General features: G+C 40.4%; 2 protein-coding genes across 2 annotated transcripts; one reads left to right on the forward strand and one right to left on the reverse strand.

Moving 5' to 3' along the window:
* Positions 1 to 497: 497 nt before the first annotated feature.
* LOC121776407 (CASP-like protein 1) lies at positions 498 to 3,011 on the forward strand. Its single transcript, XM_042173583.1, has 3 exons — positions 498 to 813; positions 1,714 to 1,840; positions 2,626 to 3,011. The coding sequence occupies exons 1-3, from the start codon at positions 557 to 559 to the stop codon at positions 2,848 to 2,850; spliced, it is 609 nt and encodes a 202-aa protein (XP_042029517.1). The 5' UTR covers positions 498 to 556; the 3' UTR covers positions 2,851 to 3,011.
* A 10,684-nt stretch (positions 3,012 to 13,695) lies between these two features.
* LOC121776819 lies at positions 13,696 to 14,985 on the reverse strand. The gene has a single exon (XM_042173982.1). It carries the CDS (start codon positions 14,983 to 14,985, stop codon positions 13,696 to 13,698), a length of 1,290 nt encoding a protein of 429 aa, XP_042029916.1.
* Between the last annotated feature and the right edge of the window lie 3,141 nt (positions 14,986 to 18,126).

Raw genomic sequence — 18,126 nt, forward strand, 5'->3', positions numbered from 1 at the left:
CCAGCAATATTGTTGGTTGAGAGGCCCACATACAACTAACATATTATATATATTACATTAAATAAAAAAAATTATAAATTAATTATTACTAGTGTTTACAAGATAAAATGACACGGGACCAATAATTATTTGTCGTATATTATAAAATAAAATAGTATAAGATGACACTGGTAATTAATAAATAGTCGCTTATCATATCAAGAATTTGTTCCCAATTAAAATTTCAAACATGGAGATTTATTCAGTCGATGTGCTTCTTTTTTTTAAAGTAAAATATAGTGGTGCGAGAGTATATGATAAAGCAAAAATTGGTTGGAAGATCATGAGTTTGCAATGTAGTTTGAACTAACAATTCCTAAAACTCAGTTTTGTAAAGTAAGTAGCCTTTAGATAAACATAAACAACATTATAAAATCACTTAGCGTGTATGTACAGAATTCCCATTTCCCAACCAAAAATAACCCATAACCTTCTATATATAGCACATCATTTGAAATCATAATGCAAATCTAAATCACATACTACTACAAAAATAAAACCATACACCAACTACAGCATGACCTCCTCCACAGAAATCCCACCAGTTCCGGAGCCGGAGCCGGTCGTTGAGGCTCCGGTGGAGGAAGTGCCGCTTAGTGAGCCACCACCGGAGGTGAAAACTGCAGCAGCACCGGTGAATTACCTCGCCGTAGCTGAGGTGGTGCTGCGATTTTTATTGTTTGCTTCAGCGGTGGTGGCGGTTGTGGTGATTGTTGCCAGCAAGGAAACAGTGAATTCAAGAGATGCCAAGTTCAACTACTCACCAGCTCTCATGTCAGTTATACTTATCTATACATATGCACACACAACACAATTACACTAATTGTGTGCTATATATTTTTATGTTTGATGATACCTACATACAAGAAAAACTAAGTGAAATTAGTGTTGCATAGTACAATAATTTTTGCGTCTCTAAAATTCTCAAAATATATTTGGAGTTGCGTATATATTACCTTCTGAAATCTTGGCGAACGAAAATATAGTTAAATTTATTTTATATATTTGTTTGGAATTGTTAGAAAGTTTTGGAAAATATTTCTTGATTGATTTTGAGCTTCATGTGATTTAGTATTTCTATATGTATGGACTATAGATATTACCTGATAATTAGTAGGGGAAAAAAGAAAAAGAAATTACTCCCTTAGTCCGTGAAAAAATATCTCATGTTGTTATTTCGGGGTGTCCGTAATTTAAAATCACATTTACCTTTCTTCCATTCTAAGTAATTGTGGACCCACCATTCATATAAATCATTACACTAACATTCTAGTATAAAATCAATATATAAAAGTGGAGTCCTCATTCCATTTTTCACTAACTCATTTTTTTATTTTTCTTTATAAAATCAAATTTTTCACTAACTCATTTTTTTATTTTTCTTTATAAAATCAAACAATTTTTTCAAATCTGTACTAAGTCAGAGTGAGACTATATAAATTAAAACTACTAATATTTTGATGTACATATGTATAATCTTTGACTACCACACATGTTGGTGTGGAAGACCACAAAAAGTAGTTGGTCATTTCTGTGCCATCACAAGCAATGCCACCGTAAATAAATTATGCTTAATTTGACTTTAATTCGAGATTACTGTCTTTGGCTTATAGTATATGATATCCTAATTAAGTATTAGTATGAAATTAATTTGTTGTAGTTATTAAAATGCAGATACTTTGTAGCAGCACTCTCAGTTGCGGGGTTGTACAGCATCATCACCACAATCTTGTCATTTTATACTCTCCTCAAACCTGGCTTCTGCCCACAAATCTCATCTCATTTCATCATTGTTGATGCTGTAAGATTTTCAACTTTAAATACTCACTCTCCTTAGGGGTATTTTTTTCCAGAAAAAATGAAGAAGTAGCTCAAATTATATTAAGTCGAAGTTAACGGACCTCAAAAGCTATTTTCGAACATTATGAACCAAAAATTGATATTTGACAAAGTTTGTGAACTAAAAAAAATGTTCCATCTTAAAAAAACTGTATGCAAAAAGATCAATAGATTTTATTTTAAAATCATAATCCATCTATACCTAGGGATGGGTAGGTATGGTATACCTTACCAAAACCACCATACTGTATACCTTACTGTAAATGCGGTATGCGAAAAATTCATACATTCACCTCATAAAAAATTTCGGTATACCGAAGGTCGGTATACCTTATTTTCGTGTATAGCGAAATTCCATGCCGATACCGTACCTCATTTTTGATATACCATACCGAAGTTCGGTATACTGTACTTTTGTTGTATACCTGACTTTCAACATCAATAAAAATAGATAATTTGAGTTTTTAGAATATTATTTAGATTTTATAATTTAAAAATATATTTTATTCATAACTATATTAATATTTCACAATAAATTTTATAATTTAAAATTATATAAATTATATTTTATACATAATTATATTTATATTTCACGGCATATACCGAATTTCGGTATACCGCGGTATATGAAAATTCATATCATTACCTTACTGAAATCACGGCATACCGAAAACTCGGTATTTTCGGTATTTTTCCCTAGCCCTATACGGATGCGCTATATTTGTTTTGTTTTTTGTATAAATCCAGCTACTGCTAGGAATTGTGAGCGCAGCAACTGGATCGGCAGGTGCGATTGCTTACACTGGTTTGAAGGGAAATTCTCATCTGGGATGGGGTAAAGTTTGCAATGTTTATGACAAGTTTTGTACGTACGTCGGAGCTTCCGTTGCTGTCTCGCTCTTCGCCTCGGTCGTGCTTGCTCTCCTCGTTCTCCTCTCTCTCTACTCTATCTCCAAGAAGATCCCCAAATAGTCCATGTATAAGTAAAAAAAATGAAACTACCATGTATTGTGTGCGTGAATTGATGATCGTGAGTTGTGTATAAATCACTTTGTGGAATTGCATGTCGTCTGTGAATATGTATTTATGTCTTGCATGTGCATATGGAAGAAAGTAGGTTTCCTTGGTCGAGATTCTCAATGGTAAAATGATTCCTACATTTATAGTAAAATGATTCCTCGAATGACATCTACAATCATTAATGGTATGGTACGTGATACGAGTATATCACTAGAAATATCCTCATATATCTATTATTTGGTTTGGTATTGATTTAGCATATCTTTCCATATATTCTTAGTATCTTTATTTTCTTATTCAGTAAGTTAGGCTAGTCTTATAAATAAGAGTACTTGTATCCATTCTCAATCAATCAGAAATACAATCATCCTATTTTATTTTTACGTTTTTATATCAATTCGGTATTGTTCTTGGTTTGATCGACCGACAAAGCTCCATCGACTACCTCCACTACCTTTTATCCCTCCGACAATCTCAATCGCGACGCCGGAATCTTGTTAAGGGAAATTATCCCTTAACAATTGGTGCTTTCATCCTCGAACTCATGGCCGAAGTCAATCTTCGTTCATGGCCGGATATATCGCAAGCATCCCAAGGCTTGCAACTGAATTCAACAGCAGCAACGTTGGAGTATATCCACGCTTGGCTCGCCGGGCTCGAGACCCGATTGGTTGAGCATGAGCGCAGGGTAGCAGCAACGCACTCTCCGCTCAGGCCCGAACCTGATCCACCCGACCAACCCCGGTTGTACACCGCTGCCCGGCCACCTCACGCGCCCTACCAGCCACCGTTGCATCCATATAATCTTGACAGTTACCCGCCGCACAACTCCCCTTGCCCTTGGTCCACAGACATATCCAAACTTGGATCCCCTCACGCTGCACCAAAGCCCCACCACCTGTCACACCAACAACGTCGTGACAGATTCATACACGCTGTCAGAATGTTCGACCTTGTCCCCGATTGGATACGAACTTGATGGTCAGCGGCGAACATCTTAGTTTTATTATGTTTGGCAGCCGGTGTCTCGACCTTCGGGACCACCCTTTCCTGATCCGTTACTGCATCCACCGCCGACGATGCTGCCCGCTGTTGCCCCACCTTACACCGTTGATTCACTTTATGTGAATAATATTGGTGTTAGTCCAGCGGTGGTCCATAATGCTGTAGTTCATGTTCCCGAAGAGCTAGTTCTCATCCGAGTTCAGGAGAATATTGTTTCTGAGCGGAGCACGTCATCTGTAGAAGAATTTGTTTCTAGAGAACTATACAACCTCCCATAGAATGGGGACTTGCCAGCAATTGAAGAAGAAGATGTTCATGTGTCGAAGGATGTTGATGAGGCTCGGGATGATGCAGAGCCGGTGATTGAAATCCCCACCATAATTGACGAAGCACCAAAGAAGTTGTATGCTCCTATTGCAATGCATCTCAAGGTAACGGCTGCAACTTTATCGCTGTTTCCAGCATATGTTTTTGTGCCATTTATCGAAGGGAAGAGGGTTAAGGAAGGAGCAAGAAGTTTGATTGTAGGTGTAGTACCACCAGAGTTTAAATTCATCGATGATGGATGGCAAGCAGTGGGCATGGACCCTATTATTATAGAAGCTAACCTTGATTACAGTGCCAATTTTACAAATATATTAATTACTTTTAAAGAGAACTACAAGTTCCTAAAGGATGGAGTTTGTGAATGGTTGCATGATCAATATACTTACTACCAATACAGTACATATGGTTTTGGGACGAGTGGAATCGTCCAGCTTTCTATTGCAGAATTTGGTTCTTTCGGTATTGATTTCGGAGTGTTCTAAAGGATGGAGTTTGTGAATTTGGTTCTTTCGGAGTGTTCGGATCCATCGTTGGATCTCTGGCAGAGAAAGAGGGGCGAAAGAGAGCTAGTTTTGCTTGTTGTCTCATGTATATACTGAGCTTCATTACCAAACATTCTCCTCAGTATGCTTTTGATCCAGGGGGATACCTCGCAAAGCAATCCTCGTCGACGTTTTTTGTGGCTTCTTGGTTTTCACCTTGAGGACAAGGTGAATTTTAACCGTGGAGGAGTTGATACGAGCATATCACTAGAAATATCCTCATATATCTATTATTTGGTTTAGTATTGATTTAGCATATCTTTCCATATATTCTTAGTATCTTTATTTTCTTGTTCAGTAAGTTAGGCTAGTCTTATAAATAGGAGTACTTGTATCCATTTTCAATCAATCAGAAATACAATCATCCTATTTTATTTTTACGTTTTTATATCAATTCGGTATTGTTCTTGGTTTGATCGACGGGCAAAGCTCCCGCGACTACCTCCACTACCTTTTATCCCTCTGACAATCGCAATCGCGACGCCGGAATCTTGTTAAGGGAAATTATCCCTTAACAATTGGTGCTTTCATCCTCGAACTCATGGCCGAAGTCAATCTTCGTTCATGGCCGGATATATCGCAAGCATCCCAAGGCTTGCAACTGAATTCAACAACAGCAACGTTGGAGTATATTCACGCTTGGCTCGCCCGGCTCGAGACCCGATTGGTTGAGCATGAGCACAGGGTAGCAGCAACGCACTCTCCGCTCCGGCCCAAACCTGATCCACCCGACCAACCCCGGCTGTACACCGTCGCCCAGCCACCTCACGCGCCCTACCAGCTACCGTTGCCTCCATATAATCTTGACAGTTACCCGCCGCACAACTCCCCTTGGTCCACATACATATCCAAACTTGGATCCCCTCACGCTGCACCAAAGCCCCACCACCGGTCACAGCAACAACGTCGTGACAGATTCATACACGCTGTCAGAATGTTCGACCTTGCCCCTGATTGGATACGAACTTGATGGTCAGCGGCGAACATCTCAGTTTTATTATGATTGGCAGCCGGTGTCTCGACCTTCGGGACCACCCTTTCCTGATCTGGTACTGCATCCACCGCCGGCGATGCTGCCCGCTGCTGCCCCGCCTTACACCGTTGATTCACTTTATGTGAATAATATTGGTGTTAGCCCATCGGTGGTCCATAATGTTGTAGTTCATGTTCCCGAAGAGCCAGTTCTGATCCGAGTTCAGGAGAATATTGTTTCTGAGCGGAGCACGTCATCTGTAGAAGAATTTGTTTCTAGAGAACTATACAACATCCCAGAGAATGGGGACTTGCCAGCAATTGAAGAAGAAGATGTTCATGTGTCGAAGGATGTTGATGAGGCTCGGGATGATGCAGAGCCGGTGATTGAAATCCCCACCATAATTGACGAAGCACCAAAGAAGTCGTATGCTCCTATTGCAATGCATCTCAAGGTAACGGCTGCAACTTTATCGCTGTTTCCAGCATCTGTTTTTGTGCCATTTATCGAAGGGAAGAGGGTTAAGGAAGGAGCAAGAAGTTTGATTGTAGGTGTAGTACCACCAGAGTTTAAATTCATCGATGATGGATGGCAAGCAGTGGGCATGGACCCTATTATTACAGAAGCTAACCTTGATTACAGTGCCAGTTTTACAAATATATTAATTAGTTTTAAAGAGAACTACTAGTTCCTAAAGGATGGAGTTGGTTAATGGTTGCATGATCAATATACTTACTACCAATACAGTACATATGGTTTTGGGACGAGTGGAATCGTCCAACTTTCTATTGCAGAATTTGGTTCTTTCGGAGTGTTCGGATCCATCGTTGGATCTCTGGCAGAGAAACAGGGGCGAAAGAGAGCTGGTTTTTCTTGTTATCTCATGTATATACTGAGCTTCATTACCAAACATTCTCCTCAGTATGCTCTTGATCCAGGGGGATACCTCGCAAAGCACTCACAAAGCAATCCTCGTCGACGCTTTTTGTGGCTTCTTGGTTTTCACCTTGAGGACAAGGTAAATTTTAACCGTGAGGGAGTTGATGCGAGTATATCACTAGAAATATCCTCATATATCTATTATTTGGTTTAGTATTGACTTAGCATATATTTCCATATATTCTTAGTATCTTTATTTTCTTGTTCAGTAAGTTAGGCTAGTCTTATAAATAAGAGTACTTGTATCCATTCTCAATCAATCAGAAATACAATCATCCTATTTTATTTTTACGTTTTTATGTCAATTCGGTATTGTTCTTGGTATGATCGACGAGCAAAGCTCCTGCGACTACCTCCACTACCTTTTATCCCACCGACAATCGCAATCGCGATGCCGGAATCTTGTTAAGGGAAATTATCCCTTAACAATTGGTGCTTTCATCCTCGAACTCATGGCCGAAGTCAATCTTCGCTCATGGCCGGATATATCGCAAGCATCCCAAGGCTTGCAACTGAATTCAACAGCAGCAACGTTGGAGTATATCCACGCTTGGCTCGCTCGGCTCGAGACCTGATTGGTTGAGCATGAGTGCAGGGCAGCAGCAACGCACTCTCCGCTCCGGCCCGAACCTGATCCACCCGACCAATCCCGGTTGTACACCGCCGCCCAGCCACCTCACGCGCCCTACCAGCCACCGTTGCCTCCATATAATCTTGACAGTTACCCGCCGCACAACTCCCCTTGGTCCACAACTGCCCTTGGTCCACATAAATATCCAAACTTGGATCCCCTCACGCTGCACCAAAGCCCCACCACCGGTCACACCAACAACGTTGTGACAGATTCATACACGCTGTCAGAATGTTCGACCTTGCCCCCGATTGGATACGAACTTGATGGTCAGCGGCGAACATCTCAGTTTTATTATGATTGGCGGCCGGTGTCTCGACCTTCGCGATCACCCTTTCCTGATTCGGTACTGCATCCACCGTTGGCGATGCTGCCCGCTGCTGCCCCACCTTACACCGTTGATTCACTTTATGTGAATAATATTGGTGTTAGCCCAGCGGCGGTCCATAATGTTGTAGTTCATGTTCCCGAAGAGCCAGTTCTTGTCCGAGTTCAGGGGAATATTAATTCTGAGTGGAGCACGTCATCTGCAGAAGAAGTTGTTTCTGGAGAACTGTACAACCTCCCAGAGAATGGGGACTTGCCAGCAATTGAAGAAGAAGATGTTCATGTGTCGAAGGATGTTGATGAGGCTCGGGATGATGCAGAGCCGGTGATTGAAAACCCCACCATAATTGACGAAGCACCAAAGAAGTCGTATGCTCCTATTGCAATGTATCTCAAGGTAATGACTGCAACTTTATCGTTGTTTCCAGCTTCTGTTTTTGTGTCATTTATCGAAGGGAAGAGGGTTAAGGAAGGAGCAAGAAGTTTGATTGTAGGTGTAGCACCACCAGAGTTTAAATTCATCGATGATGGATGGCAAGCAGTGGGCATGGACCCTATTATTACAGAAGCTAACCTTGATTACAGTGCCAATTTTACAAATATGTTAATTAGTTTTAAAGAGAACCACAAGTTCCTAAAGGATGGAGTTGGTGAATGGTTGCATGATCCATATGCTTACTACCAATACAGTACATATGGTTTTGAGACGAGTGGAATCGTCCAGCTTTCTATTGCAGAATTTGGTTCTTTCGCAGTGTTCGGATCCATCGTTGGATCTCTGGCAGAGAAACAGGGGCGAAAGATAGCTGGTTTTGCTTGTTGTCTCATGTATATATTGAGCTTCATTACCAAACATTCTCCTCAGTATGCTTTTGATCCAGGGGTATACCTCGCAAAGCACTCGCAAAGCAATCCTCGTCGACACTTTTTGTGGCTTCTTGGTGTTCACCTTGAGGACAAGGTGAATTTTAAGAGCATCTCCAATGGTTCTGGACATGCAATAGCCCTCCCATAGCCTTCCCACTACCACATTATCTGCACTAAAATCCTCCTGCCACATCATCTGGACATGCAACTGCCCTATCATAGCCCTCCCATAGCCTATCCACATCACTAATAACAATTATATAATTTAATTTACAATCGTAGCAACATACGGAATTTAATTTACGAGACAAATACAGGAAAATCGAATAATAATATTAAAATTTATAAAAAAGTACAATAATTTATAAAAAAGAACATTAATTTAAAAAAAATACAAAAATTAAAAAGTACAAAAAAATACATAAAAAATCATTCCTCGCCTCCGTCGTCGCCGCCGCCGCCTCTGTCGCCCCCAACGCCGCCGCTACTCCCGCCGGTATCCCTCTGAAACCACTCCAATTCTTCACGCATGCTCCGGATCAATACGCGAAGATAAGTCTTCTCCTCGGGGTCCACCGCCGTCCGGAAATCGGCTAAGGTCTTGACCATTTGAGCGCGCGTTTGTTGACACGCGAAGAATTTGAGCTCATCGATGGACTTGCCGAGGGGGGATGCCGACTGGACCTCCTGGGAACTCGGGGTGCCCCCCTCGCTTCCCGTTGCGCCCGAACGAACAAGGGGTCGGGAGCTCCTGGGCCATCTCGGGGAAGTCGTGGGAACCACCGCTGCTGCCGCTATACTCACCGGTATAGTTCAGTTTCTGCTTCTTCGGCCAGCCAGCCTCGACACCTGCCTGGAATTTCTCCGACTCGTGGAGCACAAGGTAGGAGGTCCAGTAGGTGAAGTCGTAGTACTTCCCGGGATCCGGGTAGGCTCTCTCCGCAATCCTCCTGCAGTCCTCCTCTGTTTGGCCACTGGTCCGCATGCGGAGGGCATTGGCGTACAAACCCGAAAATCGAGAGACGGCAGACCTGATTCGGTCTCAGCATTTCCGGCACTCCTCCCCGGTGCGCGGTCTCCCTTCAGGGCAAAATGCCCTGTAGGCTGCGGCTATCTTGGCCCACAAGTTGACGATCCTCTGGTTGTTCGAAACGAGAGGATCATCACAGACACTCACCCACGGCTTGGCCAGCGCAACGTTCTCCGCGTCCGTCCACTTCCTCCGGACCCCGCTATCCTCAACCGGCTGCTGATGTGTAATTTTAGGTCTTTTTAAATCAGAATAGGTATGCACTCAAGTTCACAAAATTATCCCTAATATTACCACTTCACTGCAAGAGTACAGCTTCGTGTGTAGTAATTTAAGGTGTCGATCCACAGGGAAGGTAAGTTTGTTTAACTCCAAATAAATAAAAATAACAGAAAAGATGAATGTTTTTTATTGAAATTTGTTTTCTGAAAATAATGAACAATAAAGTTGAATTCAAATTAAAACAAGTGAGACAAATGTTACTCCGAACACTTGTAAACAAGACACGGATTAATCCTATGCATTCAATTCTATCTCATACGTTCGGGAAAATTTAAAATTATTCACCTTGCAAGCACTAAACATGCTAAACATCAACTAGTCAAAGAATAGCTAAACACTTACTCTTTAAACCAAATTCAATAATCCTAAGAACCCTACGGAAGCGCGAGATTCAAAGTAAAATTGCAATTACGATCAAAATCCATTATCAAGTTGTCATCTAAACAATTCCAATTGATAATTCATTACCACCACAATCCATCCCAATTCAAGCTAAAGAGGCATTAAATCAAGACTATAGAATTATCTCTAAAGATGCACCTAAAGTAATAAATTCATTCAATCAAATAAGTAGTAATAACTAACATGAGATAAAAACGAGCATAGAATAAATCACGAAATCAAAATGTCATACTACGTGTTTGGAGTAACACAAGATTCTTAGCCTAACATAATTAAACCAAGAACAATGATAAATGGAGATAAAACCCTAGAAACCATGGAGTAAATTTAGAGTAGATGATGGTTGGAATTTTCTCCTTTCTCTTCTATCTTAATTTTCTCACGCTGAATTCGTCTAGAATCGCTCCTCTCTTCAATTGCTCAATGGAATTTCTATCTGCAGTTTTTCTTTTCTCCAAAGCGGCCCCCTGCCACGCAGCGTCCCCTTCCCCTTTTATATTTGAATTCCTCCTTTTCCAAAATAGGTCACGTCACGCCACCTTCATGATTGGGCCTCTTTTATTTTTTTTAAATATTTGATAGGCCCATTGCTTAATTTGCTGCCAAAACAAATATAATTCAATTTAGTCTTGCAAAATTTAAACTTTGTGCCATACGTATATCTCTAATCTACATGTGCATATATCAACTAATAAATAATAATTAAATTTTAATGATTAATTGATACATAATTTAAATAAACATTAGGAGAAATCTTGGAGTAAAATTAACATTATTTGATTTACATCAAATACCCCCAAACTTAAGTCTTTGCTCGTCCTCGAGCAAGATAAGCAATCAAGCACAAAGGTTTTCAATTCATGACGAGACTCTTGAAATCCTCGAATTCATATCATAAAAACTCTCACAAGTCAAGAGATTACCTAAGCTAACTCCACATTCTCCTTTGAACATGACTTAGAATGAAAGTATGAACACAAACCAGCTCCCTAAGATCTAGTAATCCAACAAGCAATCCAAGTCCAAGCAATGACTCTAGTGTCTCAAACCATCGTTGCTAAATCGTCAAAAGAAGTTCATTCGGCTATTCTCTATTTTAAATCTATAAGGTCTTTCCACAAAACTCAAAGCAGAACTCATCAACAAAATGTCAATACCTTTGCACAAATCAAAAGGTCTTTATTTGTGGTTGTAATGGGGCTTTTGGTTAAGGTGGGATATCAAATTTGGTTAGTAGCTCATTCCACCAAAATCAAGAATACTAGCACATCCCATAGGACAACATCTCCCAAAGCTCCATAATAATTATGCATGAAATTTCCACAGCTTACCACCCCCAAACTTAAGATTTTTCAACATAACAAATCACGCTACTACTTTTTTTCTTTCTTTCGAGCACTAATTTGATTTTTTTTTGCCTTGGCTTTTTATCTATGAACAGGCTGCCTCTTTTTTCTTTCTTTTTCTCTTTGGCAACTTTGCACTTTATTTCTCAAGCATAAATTGGATATTACATAACAAGCATATAAACGTAAGACCTTTTTTCTTGCCACCAACAGCAACTACCCAAAGATGTGCTAGCACCTCAATTTTAGTGACAAGGACTGAAAAGAAGGGCTAACAAAAGGATATATCATGTAGGCTAGTATAGTGACTTCAAAATTTTAACAAAGAAATTAGGCTATAAGGCTCAAACTGGCTCGCTAGGGGTTCATGTAGGGTCAGGCATGTGATATTTTGGCAATCAGGCTTTTAGTCCTAATGCCTAGATCATTTTTGTGCATCGACATCAACAAAATATATTCAAGTCCTACTCAAATTATGCAAATTAACCATATAGATTTTTTTAAACTCATTTTTCAAAACAGAAATAGTTCTCTCTCCTTAGCTCAAGAAATCGGACACTAAAGAACACTACTCTTTCCTAAATTAACAAGTAAGACTCTTTGTTCTCCAGAAGCAAGTAAGTGACAACTAAGTTCATAGCACAAGTTCACAGGAAAAGCTAAGTCCACTTAGTGACTCCCAACAAGTATGATCAAGTAACAATCCATAGGAAATCATACTAACATGCACACAAAGCAGAATTTCAACCCTCTCCCCCAAACTTAAATTCTACATTGTCCCCAAGGTAGAAGACAAATATAAGGTAGGTATAAAGATACTCCCATGTCATTGTGAAGCTAATGGGTGGATGGGTTGGGCGACTCTTTTTTTCCAACAACAGAGACACGACCTCCATCTTCACTCCTACTAAAAAAAAAAAAATAAAAAAATAAAAAATGCTCAATTCAAAATAAATATTGAGGGAAAGAATTGAGCAAACAAAACCCCCAATATATTAAAGCAAAAACAAAAGAAAAATAAAAGACTTGGGTTGCCTCCCAATCAGTGCCTTTTTTTTATAGTCGTTGGCTCGACCTTCTTCATCCTCGGCCTACACTTTCGGACTCTCTAGTATGACCACCTCTCTTGCTTCCTTACCACTTTCACCACCAACATAGGCCTTCTCAACATTGATGGTCAGTTGCTCACCATTAATTCTGAATGTGACAGAGTTATCCTTTGCTCCAAGCAATACATCTCCTGTTGCTAGAAATGGTCTACCAAATAAAATTGGCACTTCTTTATCTTGTGGCATGTCGAGCACAATAAAATCAACGGGAATGATGAACTTATCGATTTTAACCAAGACATCCTCAACCATTCCAGTGGGCTTCACTATGGAGTGATCAGCCAATTGTAGAGCGATGTCAATAGGCTCCATTCTTTCCTCCAAACCAATGGCACGAGCAGTTTTCAATGCCATCAATGAGATTCCTGAACCTTGGTCCAATAAACACTTTGTGAAAATCGTGTTACCAATTTCACATGGTATGATGCAGCCTCCTGGATCTCTTCTCTTCGTCGGCATGATTCCAGATATCAGCTGTGAGCAATTTGTGCTCAATGTCACAATCCCCTCATCCTGAAGTTTCTCCTTGTTCGCCATCATGTCTTTGAAGAACTTGGAGAATCTTGGGAAATTGGTGAAAAGATCCACCAATGAGATGTCTACATTCACCTTTCTAATCACATTCATCATCCACTCAAAACTCTTTTCTTGCCGCACTCGCTTCTTTCTCGTGAATGGATATGGAGGCGGTGGAATGTCATTAGGAATACTGGACTTGCTCTTCTTAGGTTCTGTCTCATTGACCTTTTTGTCTTTCTCTCCTGCTGTAAATCTTCCATTTAACTTAGATTCATCGCCTTGTTCCTTGCTGCCGGATGAAGCCTGTTCTTGACCATGTTGGGCATCCTGCACCAACGCGGGACTTCCCTTACATGCCTCGTCCGCCCCTGCGTGCGAGGAATGCAAGCCTAACATCTTGTCCGCCCCTGCGTGCGAGATGCCGGAAGTACCTTGGTCGTCCATTAAAGGCATAGAATCCAAATTTCTTCCGCTTCTTAGGGTGACTGCTTTGCAATGTTAATTTCTCTTGGGGTTGGGCACTGTATCACTTGGAATGGTGCCGGGAGTTCTTGTATGAGAAGCTGTAGCAAGCTGCCCTATTTGTGTTTCCAAATTCCTCATAGAGGCCCCGAGCTGTCCAAACTTCTCAATTGTTTTCTCTTTGAAGAAATCATTCTCTTTTTGACTCTTTGACATGAAAGCGAATATCTGTCCCATCTGATCTTCTAGTGAAAGTTTCTTATCAAAACCAGAGGGTTGGGAGTTGTTTCGCCATTGGTTCCCACCATTGTTACTTGACCCAGCTTGGTTCCAATTCCCTTGTTGTTGAGGCTTCCAGTTCTGATGATTGTTATTGAATTGATCCTCTTGGCTAAAACCTTGGCGGTTATTGCCTATGTAATTCACATCTTCAACTGTTTCTTGAGATTGGATCATTTGACATTGATCTGTATGATGCCTACCTTGACACAGTCCACATCTAACCATTGCAACAATTTGAGGTTGTGGGTTTAGCTGCATGGAAGATACTGCTTTAACCACCGATGTCATTTGGGTGCTAATATTAGCTAGTTGTGCCTCAACCGCTGTCATTCTTTCAGATTCTACTGAAGCTCCAAAGGTATTTCCCTTCTTCTCAACCCCTCTCCTTGGATTGTACCAGTTTCTTTGATTATCTGCTAGTTTTTGAAACAAGGTCCTCACTTCCTCATGTGTCTTATTATCAAGATCTCCACCAGTACTCGCATTTATAAGTCCCATGCTTTCATTGTTTAAGCCTTGGTAAAATTTGACAAGATCGCGGCCAGAAGCGAGACCATGGCTGGGACACTTTCTCAACATCTCAGTAAACCTTTTCCATGCTTCAGCAAAAGATTCATCATCTTGCTGCCGAAAAGATGTGATGGCATCCCTCAATCTCTCGATCTTCATTGGTGAATTATATTCCAGGAGAAACTTGGATTTCAGATCTTCAAAGGTCGCCACATTGTACCCTGGAAGTGAGTCGTACCACTCTCGTGCTTTGTCTCTCAACGAAAAAGGAAAGAGAGCTCTCTTGATATTATCATGTGGCACATTCGCAGGTCTGTGGTTCATGGTCAACTCGTAGAATGCATTGAGGTGGCTTATGGGCTCTTCGTCTTCACGGCCATGGAACAAGGTGCCACCATTCACCAAGCTGATGTAGTGAGGTGGGATGCTTATGTTATCCGTAGCATAGGCGAAATTTCCCGAGTGATCAACTCCCGATCTGACAGTATCGCCGAACTTTTCCACAGGAGGAGCATTGTTATTATTTTCGGCCATCGACTCAGCTTCTGAATCACTGCTACTACTCTCAAAATTTGTTTCAAAAATTGGATTTTCTCCCACTGGACTCTGATAGTCCTGATGTGTATCAATCACAACTGAATTCTGTCCTCTTCTATGATGTATCAATAACCCAAATTACGGTGTACCCTTAGATCTGGTTCGCATCCACTGTTTTTTTTTCTGTTTTCAATTTTCTAGAACACCTACACAACAGAAAAGAAACCAAGCACAACTCAAATATACCAATTCTACCGAAAGCGAGACTCTCGACAACTTTGGGGTTAGTCTTAGAAAAAGTGTGTGCTGGAATGTGTACTAGCAAACTTAAAATAAAACACAAGGAATTAGAAAGATACTACCACAAATAAAACACTCCTTCGTCTTTGAGTCCAGACGTGGTAGATGGCTATCACGCGTAAGAACACGAATTAAGTACCTACAAAATTAAATTAAAAAGATTAAATAAAAAATAAAAATAAAACAGAAAGTTAAACAACCTATTGCCTTCCCCGGCAACGGCGCCAAAACTTGATGTGTAATTTTAGGTCTTTTTAAATCAGAATAGGTATGCACTCAAGTTCACAAAATTATCCCTAATATTACCACTTCACTGCAAGAGTACAGCTTCGTGTGTAGTAATTTAAGGTGTCGATCCACAGGGAAGGTAAGTTTGTTTAACTCCAAATAAATAAAAATAACAGAAAAGATGAATGTTTTTTATTGAAATTTGTTTTTTGAAAATAATGAACAATAAAGTTGAATTCAAATTAAAACAAGTGAGACAAATGTTACTCCGAACACTTGTAAACAAGACACGGATTAATCCTATGCATTCAATTCTATCTCATACGTTCGGGAAAATTTAAAATTATTCACCTTGCAAGCACTAAACATGCTAAACATCAACTAGTCAAAGAATAGCTAAACACTTACTCTTTAAACCAAATTCAATAATCCTAAGAACCCTACGGAAGCGCGAGATTCAAAGTAAAATTGCAATTACGATCAAAATCCATTATCAAGTTGTCATCTAAACAATTCCAATTGATAATTCATTACCACCACAATCCATCCCAATTCAAGCTAAAGAGGCATTAAATCAAGACTATAGAATTATCTCTAAAGATGCACCTAAAGTAATAAATTCATTCAATCAAATAAGTAGTAATAACTAACATGAGATAAAAACGAGCATAGAATAAATCACGAAATCAAAATGTCATACTACGTGTTTGGAGTAACACAAGATTCTTAGCCTAACATAATTAAACCAAGAACAATGATAAATGGAGATAAAACCCTAGAAACCATGGAGTAAATTTAGAGTAGATGATGGTTGGAATTTTCTCCTTTCTCTTCTATCTTAATTTTCTCACGCTGAATTCGTCTAGAATCGCTCCTCTCTTCAATTGCTCAATGGAATTTCTATCTGCAGTTTTTCTTTTCTCCAAAGCGGCCCCCTGCCACGCAGCGTCCCCTTCCCCTTTTATATTTGAATTCCTCCTTTTCCAAAATAGGTCACGTCACGCCACCTTCATGATTGGGCCTCTTTTATTTTTTTTAAATATTTGATAGGCCCATTGCTTAATTTGCTGCCAAAACAAATATAATTCAATTTAGTCTTGCAAAATTTAAACTTTGTGCCATACGTATATCTCTAATCTACATGTGCATATATCAACTAATAAATAATAATTAAATTTTAATGATTAATTGATACATAATTTAAATAAACATTAGGAGAAATCTTGGAGTAAAATTAACATTATTTGATTTACATCAAATACCCCCAAACTTAAGTCTTTGCTCGTCCTCGAGCAAGATAAGCAATCAAGCACAAAGGTTTTCAATTCATGACGAGACTCTTGAAATCCTCGAATTCATATCATAAAAACTCTCACAAGTCAAGAGATTACCTAAGCTAACTCCACATTCTCCTTTGAACATGACTTAGAATGAAAGTATGAACACAAACCAGCTCCCTAAGATCTAGTTATCCAACAAGCAATCCAAGTCCAAGCAATGACTCTAGTGTCTCAAACCATCGTTGCTAAATCGTTGCTAAACTTTAATGATTAATTGATACATAATTTAAATAAACATTAGGAGAAATCTTGGAGTAAAATTAACATTATTTGATTTACATCAGCTGCTACGACTCGCTGACCTTCTTGGCCTTACCCTGCTTCTTAGGGGCGCTCGGACCCCGCCCTACTCCCCGGCTTGGAATGGGGGTTTCCGGAACCTCGTTAATATCAAAACCCAACTCCTCTAAGAAGAAGCTCTCAAACGGCGTGTACTGTGCATCCGTTGGGGTCGATGTGTGTGAAGAACCGGTGGAAAAATCCAAAGCCGGCCGATAGACGTTTTCCCCCCGGGCATCCCCTGCGGCGGTGGCATCATCTGCTGCGCCGGTGGCTGCATCCCAGGTGCCCACCCCGGCATCATCTGCATAGGGGGTTGCATCGGTGGTACCCCCTGCCAAGCCGGCAAACTTCCCCCGGCTACCATCGGTGGCATCATCTGCTGCCACGGGTACATGTTGTAGAACCCGGTCATCGGAGGCCAACCACCTCCCACGGGAGCCGGGGGAGTCTGAGACCCGGTCGTCACTAGAGTACCTTCGTAGTTGTTCTCCATTTCTCATTGTTGATCTTGTACAGAAATTAAGATAGAGAGAGTACTCGTTAATACAAGTGGTGCGAATGAAAATGACGTCCAAAGCGCGCATATATAGTGTTTCGAAAATTTTAAAAAATAAAATAAAATTTTGACGCCGGTCTGACGCCGATTCGGGGCCTACAATGGCGCCGTGAGAGTCGGCGTCAGAATCGGCGTCAGTCCAAGAATCGGCTTAGGCGCCCCAATTTTGACGCCGGTTTCGCTGACGCCGACTGCAATGGTTCGGCGTCAGCACCGGCGTCAGCGAAAAATCGGCGTGCCTACGCTGACGCCGCCATTGGAGATGTTCTAACCGTGGGGGAGTTGATACGAGTATATCACTAAAAATAACCTCATATATCTATTATTTGGTTTAGAATTGATTTAGCATATCTTTCCATATATTCTTAGTATATTTATTTTCTTGTTAAGTAAGTTAGGCTAGTCTTATAAATTGGAGTACTTGTATCCATT

Source organism: Salvia splendens, chromosome 18 (assembly GCF_004379255.2).
Source record: "Salvia splendens isolate huo1 chromosome 18, SspV2, whole genome shotgun sequence".
NCBI classification, from domain to species: Eukaryota; Viridiplantae; Streptophyta; class Magnoliopsida; order Lamiales; family Lamiaceae; genus Salvia; species Salvia splendens.

Coding starts and splice junctions, on each gene's coding strand:
- LOC121776407 (XM_042173583.1), top strand. CDS start 557: ATGACCTCCTCCACAGAAATCCCACCAGTTCCGGAGCCGGAGCCGGTC. Junction 814..1,713: donor AACTACTCACCAGCTCTCAT/GTCAGTTATACT, acceptor ATTAAAATGCAG/ATACTTTGTAGCAGCACTCT. Junction 1,841..2,625: donor ATTTCATCATTGTTGATGCT/GTAAGATTTTCA, acceptor GTATAAATCCAG/CTACTGCTAGGAATTGTGAG.
- LOC121776819 (XM_042173982.1), bottom strand. CDS start 14,985: ATGGCCGAAAATAATAACAATGCTCCTCCTGTGGAAAAGTTCGGCGAT.